Source organism: Drosophila subpulchrella, chromosome 3L (assembly GCF_014743375.2).
Source record: "Drosophila subpulchrella strain 33 F10 #4 breed RU33 chromosome 3L, RU_Dsub_v1.1 Primary Assembly, whole genome shotgun sequence".
NCBI lineage: Eukaryota > Metazoa > Arthropoda > Insecta > Diptera > Drosophilidae > Drosophila > Drosophila subpulchrella.
In genome coordinates, this window is record NC_050612.1 from 6,829,549 (window position 1) to 6,855,508 (window position 25,960).

The 25,960-nt window shown below is 40.8% G+C and overlaps 8 protein-coding genes across 8 annotated transcripts in view; 5 read left to right on the forward strand and 3 right to left on the reverse strand.

Annotated features, from left to right (window-relative positions):
* The window catches only part of LOC119552939 (ankyrin repeat domain-containing protein SOWAHC), a 42,342-nt gene extending 31,287 nt beyond the window's left edge, over positions 1 to 11,055 (forward strand). Inside the window, exons 5-10 of the mRNA XM_037862892.1 lie at positions 7,214 to 7,303; positions 7,399 to 7,404; positions 8,049 to 8,121; positions 8,403 to 8,492; positions 9,969 to 9,995; positions 10,130 to 11,055. Coding sequence (XP_037718820.1) covers positions 7,214 to 7,303; positions 7,399 to 7,404; positions 8,049 to 8,121; positions 8,403 to 8,492; positions 9,969 to 9,995; positions 10,130 to 10,803 — 960 coding nt within the window. The 3' untranslated portion in view covers positions 10,804 to 11,055. The remainder of the gene's footprint in view (positions 1 to 7,213; positions 7,304 to 7,398; positions 7,405 to 8,048; positions 8,122 to 8,402; positions 8,493 to 9,968; positions 9,996 to 10,129) is intronic.
* Positions 11,056 to 11,187: 132 nt separating this feature from the next.
* On the forward strand, positions 11,188 to 13,212 carry LOC119552940 (kelch domain-containing protein 4). The gene is made up of 4 exons (XM_037862893.1): positions 11,188 to 11,554; positions 11,615 to 11,920; positions 11,978 to 12,398; positions 12,487 to 13,212. The coding sequence occupies exons 1-4, from the start codon at positions 11,441 to 11,443 to the stop codon at positions 13,164 to 13,166; spliced, it is 1,521 nt and encodes a 506-aa protein (XP_037718821.1). The 5' UTR covers positions 11,188 to 11,440; the 3' UTR covers positions 13,167 to 13,212.
* LOC119552941 (phosphomannomutase) lies at positions 13,163 to 14,128 on the reverse strand. The gene has a single exon (XM_037862895.1). The coding sequence runs from the start codon at positions 14,023 to 14,025 to the stop codon at positions 13,261 to 13,263; it is 765 nt and encodes a 254-aa protein (XP_037718823.1). The 5' UTR covers positions 14,026 to 14,128; the 3' UTR covers positions 13,163 to 13,260.
* A 534-nt stretch (positions 14,129 to 14,662) lies between these two features.
* On the reverse strand, positions 14,663 to 15,114 carry LOC119553625. Its single transcript, XM_037864095.1, has 2 exons — positions 15,066 to 15,114; positions 14,663 to 15,000 (listed from the first exon to the last, which is right to left on the reverse strand). The coding sequence occupies exon 2, from the start codon at positions 14,994 to 14,996 to the stop codon at positions 14,820 to 14,822; it is 177 nt and encodes a 58-aa protein (XP_037720023.1). The 5' UTR covers positions 14,997 to 15,000; positions 15,066 to 15,114; the 3' UTR covers positions 14,663 to 14,819.
* Positions 15,115 to 15,401: 287 nt separating this feature from the next.
* On the forward strand, positions 15,402 to 18,905 carry LOC119554539 (melanotransferrin). Its single transcript, XM_037865497.1, has 7 exons — positions 15,402 to 15,542; positions 15,627 to 16,054; positions 16,372 to 16,505; positions 16,568 to 16,728; positions 16,790 to 17,250; positions 17,312 to 17,476; positions 17,541 to 18,905. The coding sequence occupies exons 1-7, from the start codon at positions 15,482 to 15,484 to the stop codon at positions 18,597 to 18,599; spliced, it is 2,469 nt and encodes an 822-aa protein (XP_037721425.1). The 5' UTR covers positions 15,402 to 15,481; the 3' UTR covers positions 18,600 to 18,905.
* A 567-nt stretch (positions 18,906 to 19,472) lies between these two features.
* Positions 19,473 to 22,281, forward strand: LOC119554639 (phosphoacetylglucosamine mutase). The gene is made up of 3 exons (XM_037865635.1): positions 19,473 to 19,702; positions 20,505 to 21,948; positions 22,010 to 22,281. Exons 1-3 carry the CDS (start codon positions 19,602 to 19,604, stop codon positions 22,106 to 22,108), a joined length of 1,644 nt encoding a protein of 547 aa, XP_037721563.1. The 5' UTR covers positions 19,473 to 19,601; the 3' UTR covers positions 22,109 to 22,281.
* A 909-nt stretch (positions 22,282 to 23,190) lies between these two features.
* Positions 23,191 to 25,031, forward strand: LOC119554824 (eukaryotic translation initiation factor 2 subunit 2). The gene is made up of 3 exons (XM_037865898.1): positions 23,191 to 23,329; positions 23,524 to 23,923; positions 24,442 to 25,031. Exons 1-3 carry the CDS (start codon positions 23,315 to 23,317, stop codon positions 24,963 to 24,965), a joined length of 939 nt encoding a protein of 312 aa, XP_037721826.1. The 5' UTR covers positions 23,191 to 23,314; the 3' UTR covers positions 24,966 to 25,031.
* LOC119554825 lies at positions 24,967 to 25,765 on the reverse strand. Its single transcript, XM_037865899.1, has one exon. It carries the CDS (start codon positions 25,689 to 25,691, stop codon positions 25,032 to 25,034), a length of 660 nt encoding a protein of 219 aa, XP_037721827.1. The 5' UTR covers positions 25,692 to 25,765; the 3' UTR covers positions 24,967 to 25,031.
* Between the last annotated feature and the right edge of the window lie 195 nt (positions 25,766 to 25,960).

Sequence of the window (25,960 nt, forward strand, 5' to 3'; positions counted from 1 at the left end):
CCGTTTTTTCGATAGTCAAGGACTTTAAGTTGGCCTGAAATAAACCTGTTTTAATCGAAATTCATTATCTGCAGAAACTTATTTTTACCACAAGGGTGTGCACTCATTGCCACTTAATATAAGGGTAAATTTTGCAATTATCTTTCCTTTTTCGTGTAAATACAACATGGTTACCCCAAAATAATATTTAGAAAATATGCATAAATTTTAAGAATAGGGTGTACGTAAAATACCCTTTAAACGGAAAACTTAAACTTAAGATAAATTCTTGCCAGAATAAAATCTTTGCTTCGGATGAATTGAAAACGGTTTCATAAATTAGCTACTACAATGTAGTCGTTTGTGTTAACATTTAGATATTATTGTAAACGCGTGCTCTTGATATGTTGCTAATATGTAGGTCTGTGAGTCGGACAATATAAATGCACGAGCTGTTAAATGTCGCCAATGGCAAGGCGGTAAACACAATAAATACACAAAAAACGGGAAAAACAATAATTTAGCTTAACAACTTAATAAGCAAACAGCACTCTGCTGCCGATCACCTGTTCAGTTCGCTTCGCCAGGCGACGAGGATCGTCATTCTTTGGACAGGAGCGAACCCTCATCGCTGCGACTACTGTGCGACTGACTGGATGATAAGCAAAAAAATAAAAATAAAAATACAAAAAATAAGCAACCTAAGCCCGGTCGCAGTTATGAGTTTCCACCTGTTCGCGAATTTATTGATTGCCACATTGACAAATGAGCCACCCTGCTGTTATAAAACCAATTAAAGGAAGGGTCCGTTTGCATGCCCGGCTCACTGGGATATTACGAATAAATTAGGTCTGGTGAGAATTAATTGGACAGTCGGGCCACCGGACACTCGGTGTGATATATAAATCATGGCAGCTATGCGGCAATAACAGGATTATCCAACCTCGAATTAATTTGGTTTAGCGAACGAAAGTGCGTTCGCAGCGGTCAAAATGCGTCAGAATCCAGGTTACACAGAGAGAAATATATGTTGCGTATTATTAAAAAAAAGCGAAATAACTTAGAAAGCAATTTTAAAATCCTTTCTAACGATTTCTATTATTTTAAAAAAATATCCGGTTTTTAAAACATTATAACCGAATTCTTTAATTTTGGTATTTAGTAATCCCATTTAAAAAAACTTAATTTAATATTTTTAATACAGTTGAACTAAATGTATTTTGGTTGGACTAATTAGATAAAGTTATGTAAATTAATCTTTAAGTATGGGAACTTCATGATAGGTTAGGATATTATTAGATTAGGTATACTCTTACAGAACTCTTTTATTCGAAACCTTCTTAACCCTGGAATAAAACATTTAATTTCATGGAAATTTGCCTTAGTTTACTTCAATAGAAAATATCTACACCGAAAATAGGGGTACTATAGAAAGGGCTTAGAGTAACTACTCTTTATATATCCTTTTTATAAGAAGCGTTAAACGTATAATGAGGAGAAGATTTGGTTAGCCTAAGGTACAACTTTTTAATATAATTAGATAGTTGATTTTCTAAGTGCTTCTATTTTCGCTGAGTGTACTAATTAGGGACACTCTCGGAGATGCCAATAAGTAGTCCCAGAGGCAGTGGCATCGGCAGTCGCCGGGAAAGAGCACCTGCCAAAGCGGTCGACGCATCATTAATAATTCCGAGGGAGCGGCTAAGTCAGCCGCACGCATAATAACCACGATTAAAGCAAACAAGGCTCATTGTCGGTTAAATGACAAGTTTTGACAACTTGTGAAACGACAAGTGGCCAGCGATCGGCCCACGGACCAGTGACCACGGGCCACGAACCACGAACCACTAACCATTGGGCAGGGACCAAAAAGAGCAGGGACTACGGATCCGGGGAACTGGGGAGTGGACGAGGGTCTCTCGGCAGCGACCCAGTTAAATTAATAATCCGCATAATTGGAGAACTTAACTTGCGAGCGAAAGAGAAAGGACATGGTGACGACAAAAAGAGCGTTATTTGCTTTGCGCTTAATATATCATTTAGATTGTTTGCCGCAGATAAAAACGCTGTGAAGACTTTGGCTGTCATTATTATTGTTGTTTTATTTTATCGTGCCGGGTGATTATTGTCGTTTCCTTGTAAAGATTGTTGGATTGTTCTATTCGGAATGGCGTGGCAATTAGACCTAGTTGTCGATTTGGTCAGCTTGGTATTGATTTAGAGGCCCCATTACTTTTTTTCATATGTATCATGACCACCGGCACTGGCATAAATAGAAAATAATTGTTTCTGTTTCACAATTATGTCCCAAAAGATTGGTGGCTTGTTTATGATCACTCTGGGAACTCGCACACCTTTCGAATGAGATAGCCCAGCTAGATAGCATAATTGGAGTCTTAAATAGTCTGGGGTCAAATTATATTTATTACTGATTAAAGTCATTTAATAGGCCAAAGGATTTCGGAATCATAATTTATTTTATTTCGGTTTTCCGATTGATAGAACATTTTAATGGGTAATACTATTTCGTTTAATAAATTCAAAAACTTATAATGTTGTACTATAATTAAAATATATCTAGTAGTAAATTGAAAAATTGCGTCTTTATACAAAATTAAAAGTTCGTAAATGTGTCTTAATATTTATTTTAATATCACGAAGCACAACCTATTTTAAAAATGTTATTACAACCCCCGCACCACATAACATGTATTATAATTACTGTTTCCATTCTAATGTTTTCTTTCTCGGTAATTTACAACCATGTATCGACATTCGCTGGTCGGATACGAAAACAGGGCGTAAGTACGAACATGACCACTCTAATATTTAGCTAACTTGGAAAAACAAACACAAATTAAACTCGCATTAATGACCTGGTTGCCGGCCCAGAAGAACATGACTCTGTTAGTCATTATTTCGAGATTGCCGGGGTCTTGACTGTCGAAAATGGTGCGAGTGCACCTTTAATGATAAATTAATTTGCGAGTAATCTCCAGAGCAATGTGCTGCTGCCCACCGATCGGTGGCTCTGATCCAAGTGCAATTACGGAAGAGAACAGGGAGTCTTAATTATAACCAGAGCAGCCATGTTAAACATGACAGTTTTCGTGTCCTGGCGATCCATCAAAATGACAGCTTCTGGGTTACAGCGGTCTCGTTTGCGGAGTCCGTCAAGCGGTTCCCATTCCTGTCTTATCAGCGCAATATCGAATTTCGATCAAAACGCCTCCGAGCGACGGCACGTCGGAAAAGCAGGCGCTCAACTTTTGGCGCTAAACGAACATCCGCACATGGGAACCACTCCACTCTTGGATCGCACTGACCACTGACCATCCACAGCCCGCATCGGCATTCCAGTTCTGCGACCCTCATTATCATACATAGTTGGCACCATTAGGGCTTTTGGCCCAAGGAGCAAGGACACTGGCTGGTATGACTAGCCGCAGTTACGTCGCAGGACGCGATATCCATCTGCCAGAAAAATGAAGCGAAGGGCTGTAATTGCCGTTGAAGCTGCCTGGATGTGTTATTAACTTGTTAAGCGAAAATGGCACATATGATATGCACTTGCCTGCCGGTCTTATCCAAATCCTGTCAGGGGATCCACTGTACTTTTATTTGACGAAGTTTATTTTGTGTCTGTTCTTCTGAGTGCTTTTTGGCGCTTTATCGTAATTATTAATTATGGTCTCTATGTTTATTTTACATGTTCAATGTGGATTGTTGGAACACAGTATGTAAGTATAGCCACTCTTTAATCCTATGCTTCGTTTGTGGTAATGGGTTGTCTTAAGCTTATAATAATATTATTACATAAGATTATAAAAATCAATATTAAGGTTCCACAATCGGAATAATATTTTCATTCATAGAAGAAACTAAAACTTACTATTATTTCTTTTGTGAAAATATAGCCCTGAGAATATCACTCAATGTCACAAATATATTTGGTGGCCTAGGAATGACCCAAATATTATTGAACTAAACCCAATCAAATCAGATGTAAGATCGGTTCAGTTTCTAAGATGTACCAAAACGTAAACAATATTTAAGATACAGTAACGTAGCCCTTTATGACATGGTGTATGTTTGCATACCCCTTAAATAGTCAACTTAAACACCTTCGGAACTTAATGCTGTGTGAAGTATTTGCAACATCCTTTTATGATCATGAAGCAATAACGGATCAGCAACACGGTTAAATGTCGCACGACCTAGGTATTGGAATCTGTGCTCCTGGAATTTCTGGGCATTTGCGTTCGGTGCGATGCGATGGGTTGCGACGCAGAAAGGATTCCACGACGGGACGGATCGGAGGATTGCGGATCCGGAGGAGAGGCAAATCGCTCTGTTTGCTTGCGGTGTGCCAATACAATGCCACAGCTGAACGAGACACAAGAATTTATGGCATTTCACTTTCAAAGACACAAAATTCCTGTCCCTTGCCACCATTAATGGAATGGACAATAAATTTAAACGTGCAGACGGACAACGTGCCATATGTAAAAAGGCTCAGACACTGTAGCGGCAACTTCCCGAAATGGCTAAAATCGCTCCGGAGCTCGGAAACTGCGCGTGAGACGATTTGTAAGCCCAAAACCGGTCGCAGCCTTTCAGCATCTGCCAACTATCCAGCTAACAAGGCGATAATCCTCGGACAATGCCAACTCCGATGCGAATCTCGGCCCTTTTTATAATTAAAAGAATGAGGCATGTGGTTATAAATTCTAAACTCTATTGATTCAGAAATAGAATAATTAAATAGGTTTGAGAAAAGGTATCGTTTAACCTTTGATAAAAAAGAATAACAGTATTTATTTTAAAATTCCGACAGGTACTCAAAAATGATTGAATTAGAGATTATTGTTTTGGTAATTTCCGTAATAGATTATTGGTCAATAATAAATGAAAAGAATGACTATATCTTTGATAATAGTCGGATTACTTTAATTTCGCCCATAATTTTGTAAAGTTTAAGCACATATTTGGTAGGAAAAGTTTAGGGAAAAGCTTAAATTTTGTAAAACCCATAGGGTAACAACTAAAAAGGTCAAATCAATAATAACTAGACATCTATTAATGGGCAAAAACGTATTCCAAACATTTGACCCTAAGGAAACTCTGATAAAGCATTGATTTAAGCTTTGACGAATAGCGATTTTGTATGAATTAATGTATCTAAGTTGTTCTATGGTATATAAATAATTTGACCAAAATTCGCTGAGACTCGAATATTAATTCGACGTCTAAGATAGGGTAATCAAGACAACAACAAATGAATTACAAATCAGTTGACTGCTTTATTGTTTTCCCATTGCCAACTTAATTTTTGCCACCTTGTCGCATCTGCTGAGAATTTAATTCCCCTTATCTAATTTGAAAAAATGCGCCAATTGAATAGAGACGAGTCGCAGTATCAGTGTAACCAAATTATACCCACATTCCACCGCTCACGTCGCCGATCCCGATCCCGCTCCCGCTGGCAATTCCCAACTGCAGCTCCCGGCCGTGATCATTGGTTTGGCGAAAGACAATGGACGAGATTAAATGCCAGGCTGGGCAGATTAAGATGCATCGACAGCAATAACTACGTCAGCAGCAGGAGCTGGAGCTGAAGCTGGAGCTGGATATTCTTAAACGGGAGACACGAAACAAATTTCCCTTGAAAAGAATTACATACCGATCGCCGGATCGGCCAGACTATGGGAATTGACTCAAGCTGAAACTCTATTTGTTCGACCCGATCTCGGGCCGTTTTGCGATCTCCGCGTTTGTCGTCGCCGTCGCCGTCCAGAAAGTCAGAAAGTGACCGTCTTCATTGTCAACACATGGGAGATACGTACGTGGGCTGCAGTGCGGCGGCAAACAATTCTATAGAAAATCAGACATGCACCGCCGATGGAAATGCACCGGTGGCGATCTGGCCAAGATCTGCCGGCGATCCTCCAGCTCCAGCTCCAGTTCGGCACAGTTCCGTCCAGCGACGGCTTATCGCAGCCGGGCGAATCGTTTTGCCATACTAAATTATTATGTTAACATGAAAATAATTGAGGCAACAGGCATTCGGCGGTGGCTGGCCAATTTATTTATATCGCTAAATCTCGGATACGGCAGCTGGGTCGAGTCCTCGTCCTCGTCGTCGTCCTCGGGTCTCGAGTTCGGCGGTCCAGAGGCCAATTGATGGCGGAACAAATAGTCCCAGAACTGGGGCATCTGCGACGCGATTGGGACACCGACTGGTAGTCCAGCTACCGTTCCAGATAGCGCGCTTACAATTAATCCCTCAACAAATATGTGCAAACACTATTCAAAAGAACAAAAAATATAAAAATTGTTAAGAGTTATTTATAAAAGAGTATCTGTAGAAACCCCTTATGCGAAATATTTCATTATATCTTGAATTACTAAATCAATATGATCTTAAAGACAGAAAAAAATTGTTTCATCTATAAGTTTATAATCACCATTTAATTGGCAGATAGTGGCTTTACCAATTTTCATATTTCCAAAGTACAAATATTTACAATTAATCCCTCAACAAATATGTGCAAACACTATTCAAAAGAACAAAAAATATTAAAATTGTTAAGAGTTATTCATAAATGAGTATCTGTAGAAACCCCTTTCGCGAAATATTTAATGATATCTTGAATCACTAAATCAATATGATCTTAAAGACAGAAACATTTGTTTTATCTATAAGATTATAATCACCATTTAATTGGCAGATAGTGGTTTTACCAAATATCATATTTCCAAAGTACAAATATTTACAATTAATCCCTTAACAATTATGTGCAAACACTATTCAAAAGAACAAAAAATATTAAAATTGTTTAGAATTATTAATAAATTAGTATGTGTTGAACCCCCTTTTCTCGTAATATTTCAATATATCTTGAATTATAAAATCAATATGATCTAAAAGACCGAATAAAAATGTATCATCTTTATAGATAGTTTATAATCACCATTTAATTAGCAGATAATGGTTAAACCAATTATTATATTTCCAAGGGAAACATATTTCTGAAATATGTATGTATTTCTTATCTTTTACTAAGATGTAATCTGTTGAATCACATATTATTCATATAATCAAAATATTTATTATTAACATGAGATTATGTTTTTGAATGAATATGTTTAGGATTTTTTCAAAGTTGCAGAATGAATTAAAAATGTATGTTATGATAATAAGACATACTAATGCGGTACTAATTCTTTTCAGACCGCTTTGCACTGGGCAGCCAAGCACGGCAATGAAGATGTGGTTAAGCTAATTGCCGGCACCTATAAGGCCGATGTAAATGCCAGAACGGTAAGCGATTATCTGAGATGGCAACGTGTTAACCTGATGATTTTAATATACCCTTTATTCCATGTGATCGCTTTCGCCAACTGTTGACGCTTCAGAACGGGGTGAGTGATATGTAAATCTATTGAGACAATTTTAATAATATACGAACCGACTTATTGGCTTGTCCCAGTCGCGCGTAAATGTGCGTCACATGTCACAAAGTCGCGTAACATAACCCTTTCCCGGGGGTTTTGGACTGAATCTGATCCGAAGGCGGCGAGCAGGCTGTGACAAATCATGACGAGCATATCCAATCGGGCCTCACCAGCCTGTCGCCTCCAATCCAACTCAATCCTTTCCTTGCGCATTCAAGTTTACAAAATTTTAAATTGAACGGTGCTTTGTTCCTGCGAAATTAAATTCACTCAAATGTATTAAAATGTCACATCCACATTTGAAACAAAGTGAGTTGTCAATCACAGTCCGCAGGATTCGATACGGTGCTGGCAAAACACACCGCAAATGGCAAAACATGGTCTTATATGGACCACATGTATAATTCACAGGGGAATGCAAAGCAATTATCAATGCGGTTTTCTAGAGCTCAATTGCACCTAATTTATTTCAATTCTATTGTTACTTTCTGTAAACAACATTTTATAAACTTTTTTTGTCTTATAAATGTCGCAAAAAATAGTTTACGTAAATTATTTATTTATTGGCTTGTGTTCCTACGTTTAATAAAATACATATTTCTTTCATTTAGGGATACACACCTCTTCATTTGGCTACCCAGTTTGGAAGAGATAATATTTTTGAATTACTATGGAATGTCTATAGTAAGTATTATATAATATTATATTTTTATAATTTAATTAATTTAAAATAAGACAATACTCATATATATATTATTTTTGTTTAAATGAAACGACATATCTTAAACAATATTAACCAGAACTAATTATGTTTATTAAAATAGATATTAATAAATAAGATAAGATAATAGATATCAATAATAATTGATGGTCTACAAAATTCGGAAAAAATTAGAAAAACAATAAATATATTTGCAACTCACTTGATAATACATATTTGTAATCCACTTTCTCTACATTTTCAGAGGCCAATAGGGACATCATGGACTGGAGTGGCAACAAGCCCCTGGACTACAGTCGCCAGCGGTCGAGTGTGTCCGCATCGACCTGCAGCAGTGAGTATGAAAATTATTTCTTCAGCGCGGAGGTGAACAACAACTACCACCTGGGATTCATTGAGAGTAGTCAGATAACCGGCGGTACTCTGGGCAGTGCACTAACCCGCGGCAAGAAGCGCGCTCAGAATCGGTTTGCCACCATCAGCGGTGGTTCGGTGGGCGGCGGTGGGGCGGTGTCCCGTTCGCAGTCGATGATGGTCCATCGGCGGCCCAAAAAGTCGCCGGGGCAACCGCTGTCGGGCATCTTTAAGCCCAGCACCGAGGAGGGCGATCTGTTGCCCTGCGAAATGGAGGGGCATCCGGTTCCCTTCCGCGGCGCCTCCACTCGACGCAAAGAAAGCTTTCTCCGCAAAACCTTTCGAGCCACCGCGGGTGGCAGTCGTCGTCAGTCCACCAAAGATGTTGTTACTAACCCACCAGAGCATGGTTAATTGGTACACTCGCTTGTTTTATAATCTTTCACCTGTATTTACCCTTTCTAAAATGTGCTAATGTATATACCTAAATGGGGCACCTATATGGTTGGGGCTAAACTAAAAATATTTTTATACACTTTTACATTCAAAACGATTCTATGAAATATTGTACAAAACTAAACTTTTTACAGTAAAACACTTCCCTAGTTAATAAGAACCAAAGAATGGCCTTTATATATTATACTTTTACCAAGGTGTAACGATTAACTTAATATATGAAATAACTCCTTTATGTACATACCTATAATAATCGCATGTTTATTGGCACAACCAAATACAATAAAATACTTACACAATAAAACTAGTTCTAAACTGGAAATCTATTACCAAGCATATAACAGATTCTTGCAAGACATAATATAAACCCAACTCAGTTCACAAAGAGAATGCGCTTCCGGAATTAATAATAATTACCCTCGTTTGCAAACATTGTTGCCCATCATCAAAAAACATACTGAAAAGTAGAGTATACGAACTTTAATCTGAGCTAGTAATTAATATAAAATGGGAACCTCTATCTATTTTCAATTTTGCTGCATGTAGAGATTCAAGCGATGCGATTCAGCGGCGGACTCAACGGTACCTGGAGGCAGGTTGAGATTTAACGATCTTGAGTATTTCAAAACCATTAGTGTTGATTAAAGCCATGTTCAATTTATTTGGCTAGCTTAACTTTGAGTTGCAACCTTGGCTTCCAAATGTAACCTTTCGTATTTAGCCTGTAAATATATGCTTTTGTACTCTGGTAGCTATAAATCTTTATTTTAGTTTAATTTTCGCAAGCATTTGAGTTGCAAATCCCGTTTGCGTTGCTGTTGGTAAGTTTCCTTTCTGTTTTTTCAATGTTTATCCTCTTCGCCTGCATTATTTTGTACTTATTTTCAAAAGTCCGCTAACTTAAGGCATTTTTTTAAGTTTCTGCACGTTCATTTAATATTATCTTTATAAAGTATGGATAAATATTAATGATAATTTTGTATTTTTTTTTCCTTCACAGAAATCAAGGCTCGCAAAAAGCATGCAAGTAAGTAGCAAACCCAAAAATATACATTATATTATTTATTTCTATATTATTATATTTCTAAACAATTGAACCTGTGTATACGATGTGTAAAAAACAAATGTAATGATTTAAATATAAATCTCTTATCTTTCCAGTCGAAAAAGATTTGGGCTTCCTGCGGATTGGTTCGTTGAATGTCAGGGTAAAGAAGACCACCGAGGCGTTCAGCAATTTCTTGGGAGTGGGCAATGGCAGTGGGGTGGCTCCGATGGGCTATGGCAGTGGCGGGGGAGCGGGGGCAGCAAGTCGCCCTCACCATCGGTCTCACCGAGCCCCTCATCAGCGTCATCATCACCACGTTGGTACGACACGGAGTCGGCATCCGAATCAGAGGGCAGCGATGAGCACACCCTACGGGACGAACGGCGGCCTTCCGTCGAGGGCGAGTGTTCCCAATAACCGTAATATCTACGACGGAGTTCACAAGTCTTGGGGATCGGCAGACAACATACCACACCGATCGGAGGAGCTAATGCCACCGCCCAAGACGGTGGATTATATCAGCAAGCGGAACAAGTCCTCGAAGCGCTCGTCCTACGCCTCGAATGCCACCGATTCACCCCGGGATTCCATTTGCTCCTCGAACTCCAGTTCCAATCTGAATGGTGGTTATAGCAGCATGCCCACGACCCCGAATCAGTTGCGTGCTCCTAAGGGCATCGCTACGTCCTTCGCAGTGGATTCCGATTCGGACTCCGCCTGTGGATTTGACTCCAGCTGGTCGGTCAATTGTCACGGATCTTCAAGCAGCAATCCATCGCAATCCTAAATACCTGAATAAGTGTGTTAAGCCACAAGCCCAAATGTCTACATACCGTACAACATATAACATTGACCATGTAATCGTGAAAGTATTTGTTTTTTAAAGAACTAAAATATTATTTAAGAATAACAATATTTAGTGTTTGTGAAATATTAATTTGAAAGAAGCTATGGTTTTGTCTTTAATGTCTCAATTTGTACCCTTCCTTTAAGAATTTAAAACATAACACAGTTTATATGTATTCCTGATTAAAAATTAAAGTTTGTATGCTTTTTGTTGCATTTATAAAATAAACATTGTTTTATTTTTTATGGTTGAAATTTTTTTTTAAATAAAATTTATTCGTTTGTATATTTTTCTTATAATTTTACCCAAATTATCAACAATAAAACAACGTGCAGCTCAACTCAAACTCAATAATCTCGCGCGCCGTTTTCTAAAAACCCGTTAAGATATTTCTCACAATTCCGTTCTCAACAAGTATCTGGTATTTCTAATTCGGGCTCTTCCTTTTCATACTCCATACGGCACACTAGAGGTGGAGAACTATCGATAGTGTCGATAGTGCCACTTCTATAACGGCACACGTGCGGCTAAAATTGTTTGTTGATTTAAATTTCCGAACCGAAATAAACCTCATAAAATGGGCAAGAAGGACAAGAACAAGAAGAAGGGCAAAGGAGCCGAGAAGACGGCCATGAAAACGGATAAAAAGCAGGCAGCCCGGCAAAAGAAAATGCTGGAAAGGCTGGGAGAAGTAAGGATAAACAAAGTCGCTATCATATCATTTTTACTAATTCGACAATACTTTTTGTAGGCTAATATTGCTGATATAATCCAACTTCTGGAGGCCAAGGAGGGAAAGATTGAGACCATCAGTGAATCCGTTTGCTCACCGCCAACTCCCCGATCGAATTTCACCTTAGTTTCCCATCCGGAAAAGGAGGAGCTCATCATGTTTGGCGGGGAACTTTATACGGGAACTAAGACCACAGTTTATAACGACCTATACTTTTACAATATTAAAACTGGCGAGTGGAGGGAGCTGAGATCGCCTTCAGGTCCCACGCCAAGAAGTGGACACCAAATGGTGGCTGTGGCCAGTAATGGAGGAGAACTTTGGGTTAGCTGGAAACTATAATTTATTGAGAAACCTTAAAATGATGTACTCCTCTTTTAGATGTTTGGAGGAGAGCACGCCAGTCCCTCGCAACTGCAGTTCCACCACTACAAGGACCTATGGAAATTCTCACTAAAATCCCGCAAATGGGAAAAGATATCTGCCCCCAATGGACCCAGTCCAAGGAGTGGACATCGAATGACCGTCTCCAAGAAGCGTCTATTCATCTTTGGCGGCTTCCATGATAACAACCAGTCGTATCATTATTTCAACGACATTCATATTTTCTCGCTGGAGTCTTACCAGTGGCTTAAAACTGAGGTCGGAGGAACTGTTGTACCATCCCCTCGTTCTGGATGCTGCATAGCAGCTTCTCCGGAAGGCAAGATCTACGTTTGGGGAGGCTACTCAAGGGCCTCTATGAAGAAGGAAGCGGACCGGGGTGTAACTCACACGGATATGTTTGTTTTGAGCCAGGACAGTAAGTTTTTAAATCGTATTTATTGAGATACGATATATATAGAAACCTAGCCTTGTTTATTTACTAATTATATCTTATTTCATTTTAGAAAACGCTGGCGATGCTGACAACAAATACAAGTGGGCACCCGTGAAGGCCGGAGGATACAAACCTAAGCCGCGTAGCAGTGTTGGCTGCACTGTGGCTGCGAATGGCAAGGCCTATACCTTTGGTGGCGTCATGGACGTCGATGAGGACGACGAAGATGTCCACGGTCAGTTTGGCGATGAACTGCTAGCTTTCGATTTGACCTCTCAAACATGGAGGTTGCAGGAGATCCAAACGAAAAGCAGCCCCGCTGAGAAGAAGGAAACGAACGAGTGCAAGGATGTTGAGATGTCCGCTTCTGATAAGCCCGTAACCACCACCACAGATGGTATTTTCACAGTTACCGTTGGTGGACCCAGTACGAGTACTCCTTATGTCTCCAACATACCGAGTCTTTTCCCTAAATCCAAACCAACCAATGTACCATCTCCGCGCATGAATCCCGGCCTATGCGTTTGCAAGGGAACACTTTATATCTTTGGTGGAATCTTTGAAGAGGACGCCAAACAGTTGACCTACAACGATTTCTACTCTCTGGACTTGCACAAACTGGAATGGAAGGTTATAATACCTAACAACTTGAAGGCCCACGACTGGGAAGATAGCGATAGCAGCAGCTCCGACGAGGAATGCAGCGGCGATGAGGATAGCTCTAGTAGCTCCGGTATGGACACGGATTAGATTTTGCAAATGACTATACATATATTAAATTTGGTTAACAATTGTACACATGTATAAAAAATGGAATTTTTTATGTGGAGTGATCTCGGTTGCCTCACAGCTCCAGAATCTCAGCGAGGATGCGTTGTGTGTCCTTGGGAGTGTACACCCTATGGCTGATAGTTCGAGGATCGCTGTAAATCTCATAATCGTTGCCGCCCGGCTCTGTTTTATCGCCGAAAAAGTGGATTTCCTTAAACTTGTAGTAGGCTTCGATATGACGCAGGCAATAGGTTTTATCCCAGCCGTGGGGGAAGACATCGAAGCTGATCTGACCACCAATGGAGTACGTGAGGTCCACGTCGGCAAACTCCTCCTTGAGATCCTTGATCATTTTCTCCCGCACTTTGTGTTCAATGTCGTATTCGGCGAACATATTCCGCTCCTCCCGGGTGCACTGTCGCCCAATGGGGCACACATTCATCATGCCATTTCGGAACTCGATGAAGGTTCCCCTCTTGATGGGCACATCCAGTTCGGATAAGTAGCGTAGGACAAAGTTGATGAAGCGCTTCAGGGTTTTCTCTCCGAGATGCTTGATGATATTCTGCTTTCCCACCTCCTTGCCTCCCTCAATCTGCACCAATCCATTCTCCGGGAATATAAAGTCGAACTCGTTGAGGATCTTGTCGCCGTTCAGCTGCTCGAACATCTTCTCCAGGTCGGAACCGCCGACGATTCCGATGGTCGCCCTGGGTTTCACCTTCGAGTAGAAGAACTCCTCGAACTCTGGAGTCACCACAGATCTGGGCATGGTTAAGGTCCCGTCCACGTCGAAGAGCAGAAGGATTTCGTCACGTTTCAGTGTTGCGGTACCCATTTTGCATTAGACTAATAGTGAAGCCCCAGGTATTTATTATCCAAGATTTATGTCCACGTATGATTTCGATTTCAGATAAAGAACCTTGTAAGCGGCAACGAGTTGGTGAGAAATTCCCTAAAGCTTTAGCTGCACCGGCTAAGAACCAGTTCCGGAACCAGGTTGCACTCAGAACTTATATTTTAAACTTTATTTTAAGTGATAACAGAAATAATTTTTATTATTGATTTTTTAAAACCAGGTAAAAACATTTGTAATTAAAAACATTGTTTTATACATATATAACCCGTTAGTTTTAGGGAAGTTCTCTAAAAGGTTGTAAAACCATCGAAAGGAGAGGTTTGAATTTTGTGAGACAATAATTGTAGACTTGAAGATTTCTACAAGAAATTTAACAAATTACTCAAGCTCTACACTGGCATAAGTTTAGACAAGAAACAACAACCACTTCTAGGCAGATTCATTAAAGTTATTAAAAAACTATCATTTAACAAGAAAAAATTAACTCATGCGTTATTTGATAATCAGCCTGATGTGGAATAAAAACGTTTTCTCAGTTTTGAGTGGACTGTATATATTAAATAACATATTAAAATGGTCAAAATTAGTATTTCATATACCAAAACAAACTAAATGATTCTTATTGAAGTAACGACTGCAATGCGTTCATCAACACAGTCTATTTTGTATTTTCGTATAGCTTAGAATATGTACATTGTATCAGGGGATCATGTAAACGAAAATACACATATTTGGGTTTTTAAATGTACAAATAGAGTATCGAGTCGGGGATTTTACTGCCTTTTAATGTGCTGCAGCTCATCTCTCTTAATTCTGCTGTACTCCTGGAGGGTTTTGTACTTCTCGGTGTTCAGCATCGGGTCCACAATCACTGGGTACAGGGTTAGTCCCACAGCTCCAAAGATGCAAGACACGAAGCCAACGAATCTCCACCCACGTAGAGCTGCCATTTAGCTAGTAAAATTGTATATTTTAATTTTAAACAATTTCTCGGTTTGTTATTATAAAACACAAAACACCTGGTCGGTCGTAATTCGCTAAAAAACACCGCATGAAAGGTCACACCAGAGTGGTGTGTTCGTGGTAAGTTACAGTAAATACTCGTTAATAAGAATGGTGGAAATATGCAAGCAAATATCTGAAATTAAGATACAAAATAAGTAAATTAATATTAAATGGGGGTAGCACAGAAATTTTAGTTTTATTTTAAGCCGCCTTAATTTTTTTCTAACTAGTTTCTTTATTTTGTTCTTCAATCAATTGGCACATCAATTACATTAACTGTAATGACCTGTTGGTATTTTTTCTGAGAATTGTTGGTATTTTCTTCTGCGCGGTAACACTGGCTATCTTGAGCTGGGCTTGGGTGTGGTGTATTGTTTGAGTAATTGTTTTCAAGATTGGTCTTTTAAGTTAAATAACTAATATCCTGAAAATGGTTAGGAGCCTCGTTTTTGTGGCTCTGGCCGGCGCTTTATGTTTAACCCTTGCTTATGGTAAGTTCGCTGGCGGAATAACGATATCCGCGATTTCTAGGGCGTTGGCATGACTCCAAGTATTTTCGTAAACCATTCTTACAGCACAACATCACTATAATGAGCACAAAACCAGCAGAATCATCTGGTGCACCAAGAGCCAGGCGGAGCAGTACAAGTGCCAGAATCTCACGGTGGCCATCGAACGCGATCGGGCATTGTTCGACGAGGTGTTCCTAAATCTCACCTGCTTCATGGCCTACAGTGCGGATGAGTGCATCCATCACATCGATCGCGAGAAGGCCCACATAACTTCGCTGGACGCAGGAGATGTCTTCACGGCGGGTCGGTACAACTCCCTGATCCCCATCATGCAGGAAAAACTGGAGGGCGGCTTCGCGGAGTACCAATCCGTGGCCGTGATCAAGAAGGGATCGCTGCAGGAGCTAAACAATCTCCACGACATGCGGAACAAGAGGGTCTGCTTCCCCTGGGTGGGCAGTCTGGCCGGTTGGATTGTTCCCATTCACACGGTGAGAATCGCTTTCACAAGACAATAAGTTTAAAAAATAACATTAAATTAGGAGTTATATTTTAGGAATTTATTTTTTTATTGTCTAAAGATATCTTGCATAGGGGTTTTGTAGTTTAAATGCTTCGAAAGTCCGTAAGCTGGTTCTTAAATCATTATACTTACGCATAAAATTACTTTTACGGGTGCTAAAACTACTCAAACCAAACCAATTTCAAATTAAATGTATGAATATACATTTTAAATGTTATCATATGTAATATGTCAATTATCTAATAATAACATCATAATAATAACAACAATCCCATAACTCGACAGCTCCAAAGAGAGGGTGGCATGGAAGTTGTGGATTGCAACAATCAAGTGAAGACAGCTGCCAGCTATTTCAACGATTCGTGTGCCGTGTACTCCCTATCCGACAAATACAATCCCATTGGCGACAACTCTGATAAGTAAGCCGCAAAGAAAATGTTATTTTAAAAGCCTTAACTTACGAGTAATCCTCTGAAAATAGACTATGTACGCTTTGCACTGGCAAAATCCCTGGGGGACGTTGTTCGTCAACAGATCCTTACTTTGGCTACGAAGGCGCCTTCAAGTGTCTGCTGGAAAAGGGAGATGTGGCCTTTTTGCGCCATTCCACAGTTACTGAAATGCTGCAGACCATCGAATTCCGTAAGTTGTTAATGGGGACCTATTGAGAATTCATTACTTATTTCAACGGAATTGCTTTTAGAAAACTTGTCGCCCGACACTTTTGAGCTGCTCTGTCGCGATGGTCGTCGGGCACCCATCAACGATTATCGGCAGTGTAATTGGGGCCAAGTTCCCGCAGATGCCATTGTCACATCTTCAGCTCGCAGCTTCGGCGATCGAAAGCAATATCAGCAGTTCTTGAAACGCATTGCGGAGCTGTACTCCGATGGAACCCGCGATGAGCAGGGCAGGCAGGGAGGACAAGGATTCAACAGCCGCAACAATTTCAACGATCAGAGTCAATCAGGCCCCTACAACCAATACGACAATAATGACCCCTACAGAACACAAAATCAATACGATCAGTACCGCAACGAAAGATTAGACAGTAGTTTTTCTTCAGAGAGAAACCCGCAGGACGGGACAAACACTTCAATTCTGTATGAGAAATTCCGCATCTTCGAGTCCAAACGATATGGCAAGCCGAATTTGCTGTTCCAGGTCTGTGGTAGTTACTTCTTGTGATGAAACATATAAATATAACGTATCCTTTAAATTGTAGGACTCAAGCCGGGCGCTTACGGTCATTCCTGAAGATGATCAGTCCTTTACCAAGTATTTAGGACCTGCCATTAACTTTATTTACGGCATTCGTGAGTGCCCAGTTCCAGCGATGACCCTTTGCGTGACTTCGGAGAACGAACTGGAGAAATGCATCAAGATGAGGGTGAGTTTAAATGCAATTCAATGAAAGGAAGGTAGTCTTATTGATCCTTTTCCCAACCTTACAGACTGCCTTGAAAGCGCACCTCCTGAAACCGGAACTTATCTGCAAGAAGATGCACTCTCACATAAATTGCATGCAGTTCATCGAAGCGGGAAAGGCTGATATTTCCGTTTTCGATGCCGGAGATGTCTACACTGGCGGTCTGAACTACGATCTGATTCCGTTCATGTCGGAGGTGTACAATCTGGGTGAGCCCGAGTACTATGTGGTGGCTGTGGCCAAGGAGGAGGATCCGGATACAGAGCTGACGTACCTGAAGGGCAAGAACACCTGCCACACGGGCATCAATACTGCCGCGGGCTGGACATATCCAATGGCTCTGTTCATCTCGAACGGCTGGATTCGCCCGTACGGATGCGATTCGGTTCGGGCTGCCGCGGAGTACTTCACCAAGTCATGTGTGCCGGGTGCAATTAGCAGTGAATACAACACCGGAGTGCCCTATGACAGCATGTGCGATCTGTGCCATGGAACTAGCTACAGATACTGTCGTCGCGATGCTTCGGAGGATTACTACGGACATACGGGTGCTTTCCGGTGTTTGGTGGAAGGCGGCGGTCATGTGGCCTTTATGAAGCACACCACCGTGATGGAGAGCACGGGCGGCAAGCGCAAGGAATGGTGGGCTAGGAATGCCCTAAACGACGATTTCGAGCTTCTGTGCACAGATGGTACCCGAGCCGAGATTCAGGACTACAAACGTTGCAATCTGGGCAAGGTAAAAGCTAATGCTGTCGTGACTCGTGGAGGAGTTAACTACAACGAGACCCAGATGAATGCCTATATTAACCTGCTGACCTATGCCCAACAACTGTACGGCCGAAAGGAAGTGGACGCCTTTAGCTTTAGCATGTTCTCCTCGCCGATTGGTCACTACGATCTGATCTTCCAGGACGCCACGCGGCAGTTAAAAGTCATTCCACCCAACAAGCGACGCTACGATTCATATTTGGGCAGCGATTTTATGCGGGCCCGCCGCATCACCGATTGCTACGCCGGTGCCTCCCAGGTGGCATTATCCGTAGGCCTGCTCCTCGTGGGCTCCTTAGTGGCAATATTGTGAGTCAATAGACTCGGTAAAATTTTGAAATTGTACAAGCATCTCTAGCACAAAGAGAAACATATCAACCTTTTTACATTCCAAATATTTTTAAGTATAAAGTGAGATCCCTTCCGTCCGAAAATATCAGATCCCTTTAGCCGAAAATATCTGAACAAGGCTATAATTATATTTATAAACTGCCTGTGCCTTAATATAGAATTTTTTGTGTACATACCAACTAAGTCCGTCCAAAAAAGTGTACCTAGGATATGTAAGCCGACTCTTTTACAACAGCTAATAAGTATACAAATAAAATAACAAAATTAATGAGCTGTTGGTTTTATTTCTTATTCTGTTGGTTAGTGGTTAGGCTACCAAACATCTTAAGTTATAGGCTGGGATACAAATATGTTTTGTGAGGTAAAAAAAAAACTATTTCTATTAAACAGTTTTTAGATTGTTTTTTGGTAGGGTTACATTTTGAGGAATAAAAAACTATTGGATTTCTATTTTAAAAATTACAGAGTAATCTAAATTCAGTCTTATCAATTTAACTTAAAATATCAAGCTAAATGATTTATCTGTATATTTAAATTAAGGGTCAGAAAAGATTTTTGTTAATATTTAAGAAACCTATTATCTTGACCGCAACTATAACCGCCAAATTCAAATTGGGTGTCAACGCCAACGACGATTACGATAATATGGCTTTTCCCGACGTTCCATGAGAAGAATTGGTTAAAACGACTTGTGGGGCCTTTTCAAACTCTAGAAGCGAATTCAATAAAAACATGTAAAAGTTTCGGAAATCAATAAAAACTATTATAAACTATTTCGAAGTGTGACCATAACGCGGCACCCAGGAAATGTATTCCTCGGGTGTAACGGTGTTAGGGCTCAGTGGTCACACCCGTCTGCAGAAATTCCACACATCTGTGAAATTCGTAAATTTCGAAAGTCCGGAAAAACCGGACGGAACCTGCCACCTAGCTCTGGACCAGTTGCACCACCTTCGATCGCAAAATGTCTATTAATCTGCGCACCGTCTACGCGTTCGCCAGGGAAATGTACCCGAAGACTTCCAAGGAGCCCATCCAATACGGAACAGCTGGCTTTCGCGGCAAGTAAGTGGTCTTAATTAACGATCTTCTGGCCAATAATCATTATGCTAACACCCACACGTTGCATACGTTGGCCGCATTTGATTAGCAAATAGGGCTTGTTTATTTTACGATAACTACGGCGATTGCATGCCCCGTATGGTTGGAACTGTGGGTTTATTTATAGATATTGTTCACCTTTTATCAATGGACATGCCCTTCTTTCGCCCATGTAGTTACGTTTGTATGTATGTTGGGGCGTGCATGTGCATAGGCGCAAACATATGTATGTGCCCACAGTCGGGGCAATCAAAATAGTTCTGCAAGTGCAAGTTGCATTGGCCATAATCGATTATAAAAACTAGGAAATTCTTAATTTCTACATACTTGTGCTTTTAAAAAAAAACACTTGGGAACACTTCAAAATATATGAATATTTAATGTTGCATTTACCACTTCCATACATACATATAACTTCAACTATTTATCTTGCGGTTACCCTACCAAATCCCTAAATTCTATGAAATAGACCTGATTATAAGGCCTAACCGCAGTTTACTATAGGTTTCAACAATGCATATGTTTCCATTGGCTTATCAACCTTTTGTAGAGATAATGGTTAAAACAGATAGTTACACTGATAGCTTCGCGATTCGTCACTTTGTAAACCATCTTGTATTTCGAAATACTAAATTGTGTATAAGAATTTTCCCAATTATGGATTACTTACATATCTAACCACGAATCTTAGAAATTATTTATAATAAAGATTACTCAGTACTCAGACTACTAAGTTACACCAGCAGTAATAACTTTGTTTTTTTAGAGCCGAATTCCTGGACAGCGTGATGTTTCGCATGGGAGTTCTGGCCACCTTGCGATCCCGGTATCGTGGTGGCTCCGTTATTGGCGTGATGATCACGGCATCACACAATCCGGAACCGGATAACGGAGTGAAGCTAGTCGATCCCAAGGGAGAGATGCTGGAGGCCAGCTGGGAGGCGATAGCCACCGATCTGGTCAATGTCAGCGATCAGGAACTGGAGCAGCAGGTGGCCAAGATCATCAAGGACAAGAACATCGATGTGACGACAAGTTCCCAGGTGTTTGTGGGCATGGACAACAGATACCACAGTCCGAGATTACTTAAAGCGGTGGCCGATGGAGTGATAGCGCTTAAGGGAAACGTAAAGGAATACGGAATAGTGACTACGCCCATGTTGCACTATTTTGTAGTGGCCGCGAATACCAAGGAGGCCTATGGCAAGCCCACAGAGGAGGGCTACTACGAGAAACTGATCAAGGCCTTTGAACTGCTGCGAAACGGGCGCCTGGAGAACGGAAACTACCGGAACAACATAATATACGATGGCGCCAATGGAGTGGGTGCCAGAAAAATGTTGCAGTTCATGAAGCGAATGAAGGGTTCCCTGAATGTGACGGTCATCAACCAGGGCATTGGTGTCGGCAAGATCAACGAGGACTGCGGTGCGGACTACGTGAAGGTCCAGCAAAGGCCGCCGAAATCGATGCCCGAGGTGGAACCCTTCACGAGGTGTGTTAGCGTGGACGGAGATGCCGATCGAGTGGTGTACTTCTTCAGCGACGACAAGGGCGAATTCCACCTTTTGGATGGCGATCGCATAGCCACCTTGATCGCCGGCTACCTCATGGATCTGGTTAAGCAGGCCGAGATTAGTTTGAGGTTGGGTCTGGTGCAAACCGCCTATGCCAATGGAGCATCCACCGACTACATAGTCGACGAACTGAAGTTCCCCGTTTCCTGTGTTCCCACGGGCGTGAAGCACCTGCATCACAAGGCCTTGGAGTACGATATTGGTGTTTACTTCGAGGCGAACGGCCACGGAACGATTGTGTTCAGTGACAATGCTAAAGCCACGATTGCCCAAGCTGCCGAAACTAAAGAAAGTGCCAAGACATTGTTGCTCCTCATTGATCTTATCAACGAAACGGTCGGAGACGCTATTTCAGACATGCTACTGGTCGAAACTATCCTAAACCACAAGGGCTGGGACGTCCAGGACTGGATCTCATCGTATAAAGACCTGCCCAATCGGCAGTTGAAGGTAAAGGTTCAGGATCGAAACGTTATCGAGACCACGGATGCGGAGCGAGTGTGTGTGAAACCCGAGGGTCTGCAGACGGAAATCAACAATGTGGTGGCCAACTACAAAAGGGGTCGGGCCTTCGTCCGGCCGTCCGGAACCGAGGATGTAGTGCGGGTCTATGCCGAAGCAGCCACCAAAGAGGTAATACTTTATAACACTTAATAGATGTTACAATTCCACTATATTAAACTTTTTACCACAGGACACGGATAGCCTTGCCTATGAAGTGGGAATTCTGGTGCAGAAACTAGCTGGTGGAGTTGGCCCGGAATTGACGAAACCGAATAGTGCCCATCTTTAAAAAAAAACGAACCAACCTCAAAGGAATCGATTTTCGACACAGGTCCTAGCTGGAGCAATAAATCTCTTTACTTTAAGGTGCTCAATAACTTAAAAGTCTTAACTCTCAAAGCATTTATACTGTAACTGTTCACTGTCTTGTATGTTCTAAAGATGAGATGTTTTTTACCACTATCTATAAAATTCTACTTATTTTGACGCTGTGGGAGCTGAAACCTGATTATGTAGTTCGTTATTCCTGATTGGAGAGCTTTATGCAAATGCACGTTATTTTTTTGTTGAGCTACTAGCGGTAACTATTGAAATTATAAAAATGATAATAGAGATTAATGACCCCAATAAATTTTGTATTGCCATTTTCTATAAAATATATTTTAAACAAATAAAAGGCTTGTTAATTTCGGGGGAGATAAATGTGATATTAGTTAGGAATTTCACAAAAGCGATAGAAGTTGACAGTCACTTTATTTTAAAAATTAGTTCATTATGATGATAAAAATATTTTTAATTTTAAAATTGTAGTTGATCGTTACTTAATGTAGATTCAAATGTATACTTTATACCGGCTTTAAATTTTTTCTTCGAATTCATTTTACGGACTTCCACGTTACCAACATGTTCAATGAATAGTTTAAAAACTTTTTTATATTGTTGTGTAAGTATTTATAGTTTCTAACGCCCCCTTATTAATAATAATATTATTATTAATATTATTTATGATACAAACAAAATTTGGAATGCGCCTTGTTAAAAAATAAACAAAACTATTCAAAAATTATAAATAAAAAAGGAATCTCATGAATCCATCAGATAAATTTTTTGAAATACAAAGATTTAAAAAAAATACATTCTAAAATATATATATCATAAATCAAAAATCAATATCACACAAGGAAGCATAAATTACTTTTTTAAGTTTTATAAAAAATTTAAAATAGGTTCTATTAATAAAGGTTATATTTTTAAAAGCATTTATATTTATTTTAAGTATAACTATTTATTTTAAAATTGTATGGTAGTCAATTGGTATATCTTGCAAATGAAATGGTATATAATGGTATTTATTTTCAGGCCGGAGGGTATTTTCTATTGTTACCAGCACTGTCATACTGTTGCCGTGCTGTCACTTTTGGCTGATGCAATTGCAGTTTTTTAGTTAAAGTAAAATTAATCTTCAGTCAACTAGTATTAAAAAAGCATAAACACAATGGACGCGGAAGACGTAAGTTCAAAAAACGGCAGAAAACAATTTTGAAGTGGGGAAAACCTCCCAAGAAAATTCGCATATGTCCGTACATGTGCGCCCTTGTGTGTGTATGTGTATTTACATATTTGTGTATGGGATCTGGGCGAACAATGAGGTTATGTTTTCCTGATCCGGATTTTACCATACCGACTTTCTCATGAATTCCGCAGGGTTTCGATCCCACTTTGTTGAAAAAGAAGAAGAAGAAGAAGACCACCTTCGACCTGGACGCGGCATTGGGTCTGGAGGACGACAGCAAGAAGGAGGATCCCCAGGATGAGGCGTCGGCGGAAGGAGGTGCCGCCGCCGAGGAGGATAATCTAGATCTGGAAAGCTTCGGCAAGAAGAAGAAAAAGAAGAAGAAGCCCTTCAACATGGACGAAATCGAGGCAGCAATCCCCAGCTTCGGCGGCGAGGATGCGGTCGCCACCGAGGAGCCCGAGGAGGAGGAGATCAATCTAGACATGGACTTCTCGATGGCCAAAAAGAAGAAGAAGAGCAAGAAGAAGGACCTGGACGAGCTGTTCGCGGATAAACTGGACGACGACAGGAGCGAAGACAAAGAGAATGGTACGGTGACTAATGGAAATATGTTTCACACTTTCATCAGTTTGAGCGAGGCTTTTATCATGTCTAGAGTTAGAAATGCAGCGATAATGGAATATGCTTCATATTTTCATCAGTTTAAGATACACTTTTATTATGCAGTCTAGAGTTAGTAATTCAGCGATATTGGATAGTGTTCCACAGTTTCATCAGTTTAAGCTAGACTTTCATAATGTCGTTAGTTAGTAATGCAGCGATATTGGTCACTTTCCCAGGTTATTCTTTTTATAAGCTCGCAATGAATGAGTAGAAGCTATTTAACAAACAATTGTCTTTAAATACTGTACCTTTTTTATTAATCCATATCCATTAATTCGGCTTAAATGCGAGAAATTATTAAAAATGTTATTTCAGAAGTTTACAAGGAAAGTCTCAAGAATATTTTATATAAACAGATTAGATTATTAAACTAACTCTGTTATTCTAGGAACCATCGTAGAAATAAGTCGTTTAACCCATCTAACGTCTCGCTTCTTTTACAGTCGAGGACAATAGTTCCACCTGGTTTGGTTCCGACCGCGACTACACATACGACGAGTTGCTGAAGCGGGTCTTCGAAATCATTCTCGACAAGAATCCGGACATGGCCGCCGGTCGCAAGCCAAAGTTCGTGATGCGACCGCCGCAAGTGCTGCGCGTGGGAACCAAGAAGACCTCCTTTGCCAACTTCATGGACATTGCGAAAACGCTTCATCGCCTGCCCAAGCATCTGCTCGACTTCCTGCTGGCCGAGTTGGGTACCAGCGGCTCCATGGACGGCAACCAGCAGCTGATCATCAAGGGTCGTTTCCAGCCCAAACAGATCGAGAACGTGCTGCGTCGCTACATCAAGGAGTATGTCACCTGTCACACCTGCCGCTCGCCGGAGACGATATTGCAGAAGGACACGCGTCTGTTCTTCCTGCAGTGCGAGTCCTGCGGCTCTCGCTGCTCAGTGGCCAGCATCAAGTCAGGTTTCCAGGCTGTCACCGGCAAGCGTGCCGCCATCCGAGCAAAAACAACATAAATTCTCCTTATTTAAAGTTTGATTTTTTATTACCAGTAAAATTTCAATACAAGAAAAAACCCAATATTACTTGTTTCTTGCACTCTGAGTTTTGTGATTCCTGTGCCAGGCTGATAGGTGGTCCGCAAAGCCGATTTCCAACTTTCGGGCCTTACCGCTGTCGATGAAGAACGCAAAGGCATCCAAGCCCACCTTTCCCCTGAAGATGTTTGGACGACCGCGCAGGAAGAGGCTGTTGCCCCTCGTTATGGGCGAGGGATCTATATACTTCAAGGCGGTCTTTGAAAGACGCATCAAGCGTTCTGCTACGGGTTTATAAGCCTCTGAGGAAACCAGGGAAGCGGCTTCATTGTAAAGACAGCTTATTACTTGTCCGTTGGCTGGCTTTTTGGCAATACTCGCCTCCAGATTTCCCGTGCCATCATCAATTATGTATTTATTGAAGCACTCATTGTGGGTTGCGAATCCAGCCACAAACCCATAAACAAAGCAGGTGCGAAAGTAAATCGGAGCTGCGTTACCATTCGCATCACACGTTATAAAAACATGTTCCCTTTCCGGATCCTGAGTTACCCGGAGAATGTGCGAGATTGTCAGGGGTATATTGTTATGAATCTTTGGGCCAGACTTTTCGGAATCGGGTTTTTTGTATTTTTGCTGGTTCTTGCGAATGATGAAATTGTCCAACTGGTTTTCAATGTCATCGAAACTCTCGTGCAACTCCATTTAATTTGATTAGTCAGCGGCAATTTCAAAATGAATGTACGATTGCGGTGCATTTTACATCAGCTGCAAGCAAAAACAGATGTACGGACAGGCGTAGGCAGTTCTGTTTTTGAGGTTATTTAGGGGGATCAAAAATAACATCCCTCTAGCTACAGCCATGAATTTATCGATATCGCGCTCATGGGTGTAGCATACTCACGCGGGATGTTTTTGAAAGGGGTCTAAATTTATTTGTTTGAATATAAATTGACCTTATCTTTTGCTATAAT

Excerpts from the sequence above, each read along its gene's own strand:
- LOC119552940 (XM_037862893.1), top strand. The coding sequence starts at position 11,441 with ATGGGCAAGAAGGACAAGAACAAGAAGAAGGGCAAAGGAGCCGAGAAG. Across the intron at positions 11,921-11,977 it reads GTAATGGAGGAGAACTTTGG|ATGTTTGGAGGAGAGCACGC; the intron begins GTTAGCTGGAAA and ends CTCCTCTTTTAG. Across the intron at positions 12,399-12,486 it reads GTTTGTTTTGAGCCAGGACA|AAAACGCTGGCGATGCTGAC; the intron begins GTAAGTTTTTAA and ends ATTTCATTTTAG.
- LOC119552941 (XM_037862895.1), bottom strand. The coding sequence starts at position 14,025 with ATGGGTACCGCAACACTGAAACGTGACGAAATCCTTCTGCTCTTCGAC.
- LOC119553625 (XM_037864095.1), bottom strand. The coding sequence starts at position 14,996 with ATGGCAGCTCTACGTGGGTGGAGATTCGTTGGCTTCGTGTCTTGCATC.
- LOC119554539 (XM_037865497.1), top strand. The coding sequence starts at position 15,482 with ATGGTTAGGAGCCTCGTTTTTGTGGCTCTGGCCGGCGCTTTATGTTTA. Across the intron at positions 15,543-15,626 it reads ATGTTTAACCCTTGCTTATG|CACAACATCACTATAATGAG; the intron begins GTAAGTTCGCTG and ends CCATTCTTACAG. Across the intron at positions 16,055-16,371 it reads GGATTGTTCCCATTCACACG|CTCCAAAGAGAGGGTGGCAT; the intron begins GTGAGAATCGCT and ends ATAACTCGACAG.
- LOC119554639 (XM_037865635.1), top strand. The coding sequence starts at position 19,602 with ATGTCTATTAATCTGCGCACCGTCTACGCGTTCGCCAGGGAAATGTAC. Across the intron at positions 19,703-20,504 it reads ACAGCTGGCTTTCGCGGCAA|AGCCGAATTCCTGGACAGCG; the intron begins GTAAGTGGTCTT and ends TTGTTTTTTTAG. Across the intron at positions 21,949-22,009 it reads CCGAAGCAGCCACCAAAGAG|GACACGGATAGCCTTGCCTA; the intron begins GTAATACTTTAT and ends TTTTTACCACAG.
- LOC119554824 (XM_037865898.1), top strand. Across the intron at positions 23,924-24,441 it reads GAGCGAAGACAAAGAGAATG|TCGAGGACAATAGTTCCACC; the intron begins GTACGGTGACTA and ends CTTCTTTTACAG.
- LOC119554825 (XM_037865899.1), bottom strand. The coding sequence starts at position 25,691 with ATGGAGTTGCACGAGAGTTTCGATGACATTGAAAACCAGTTGGACAAT.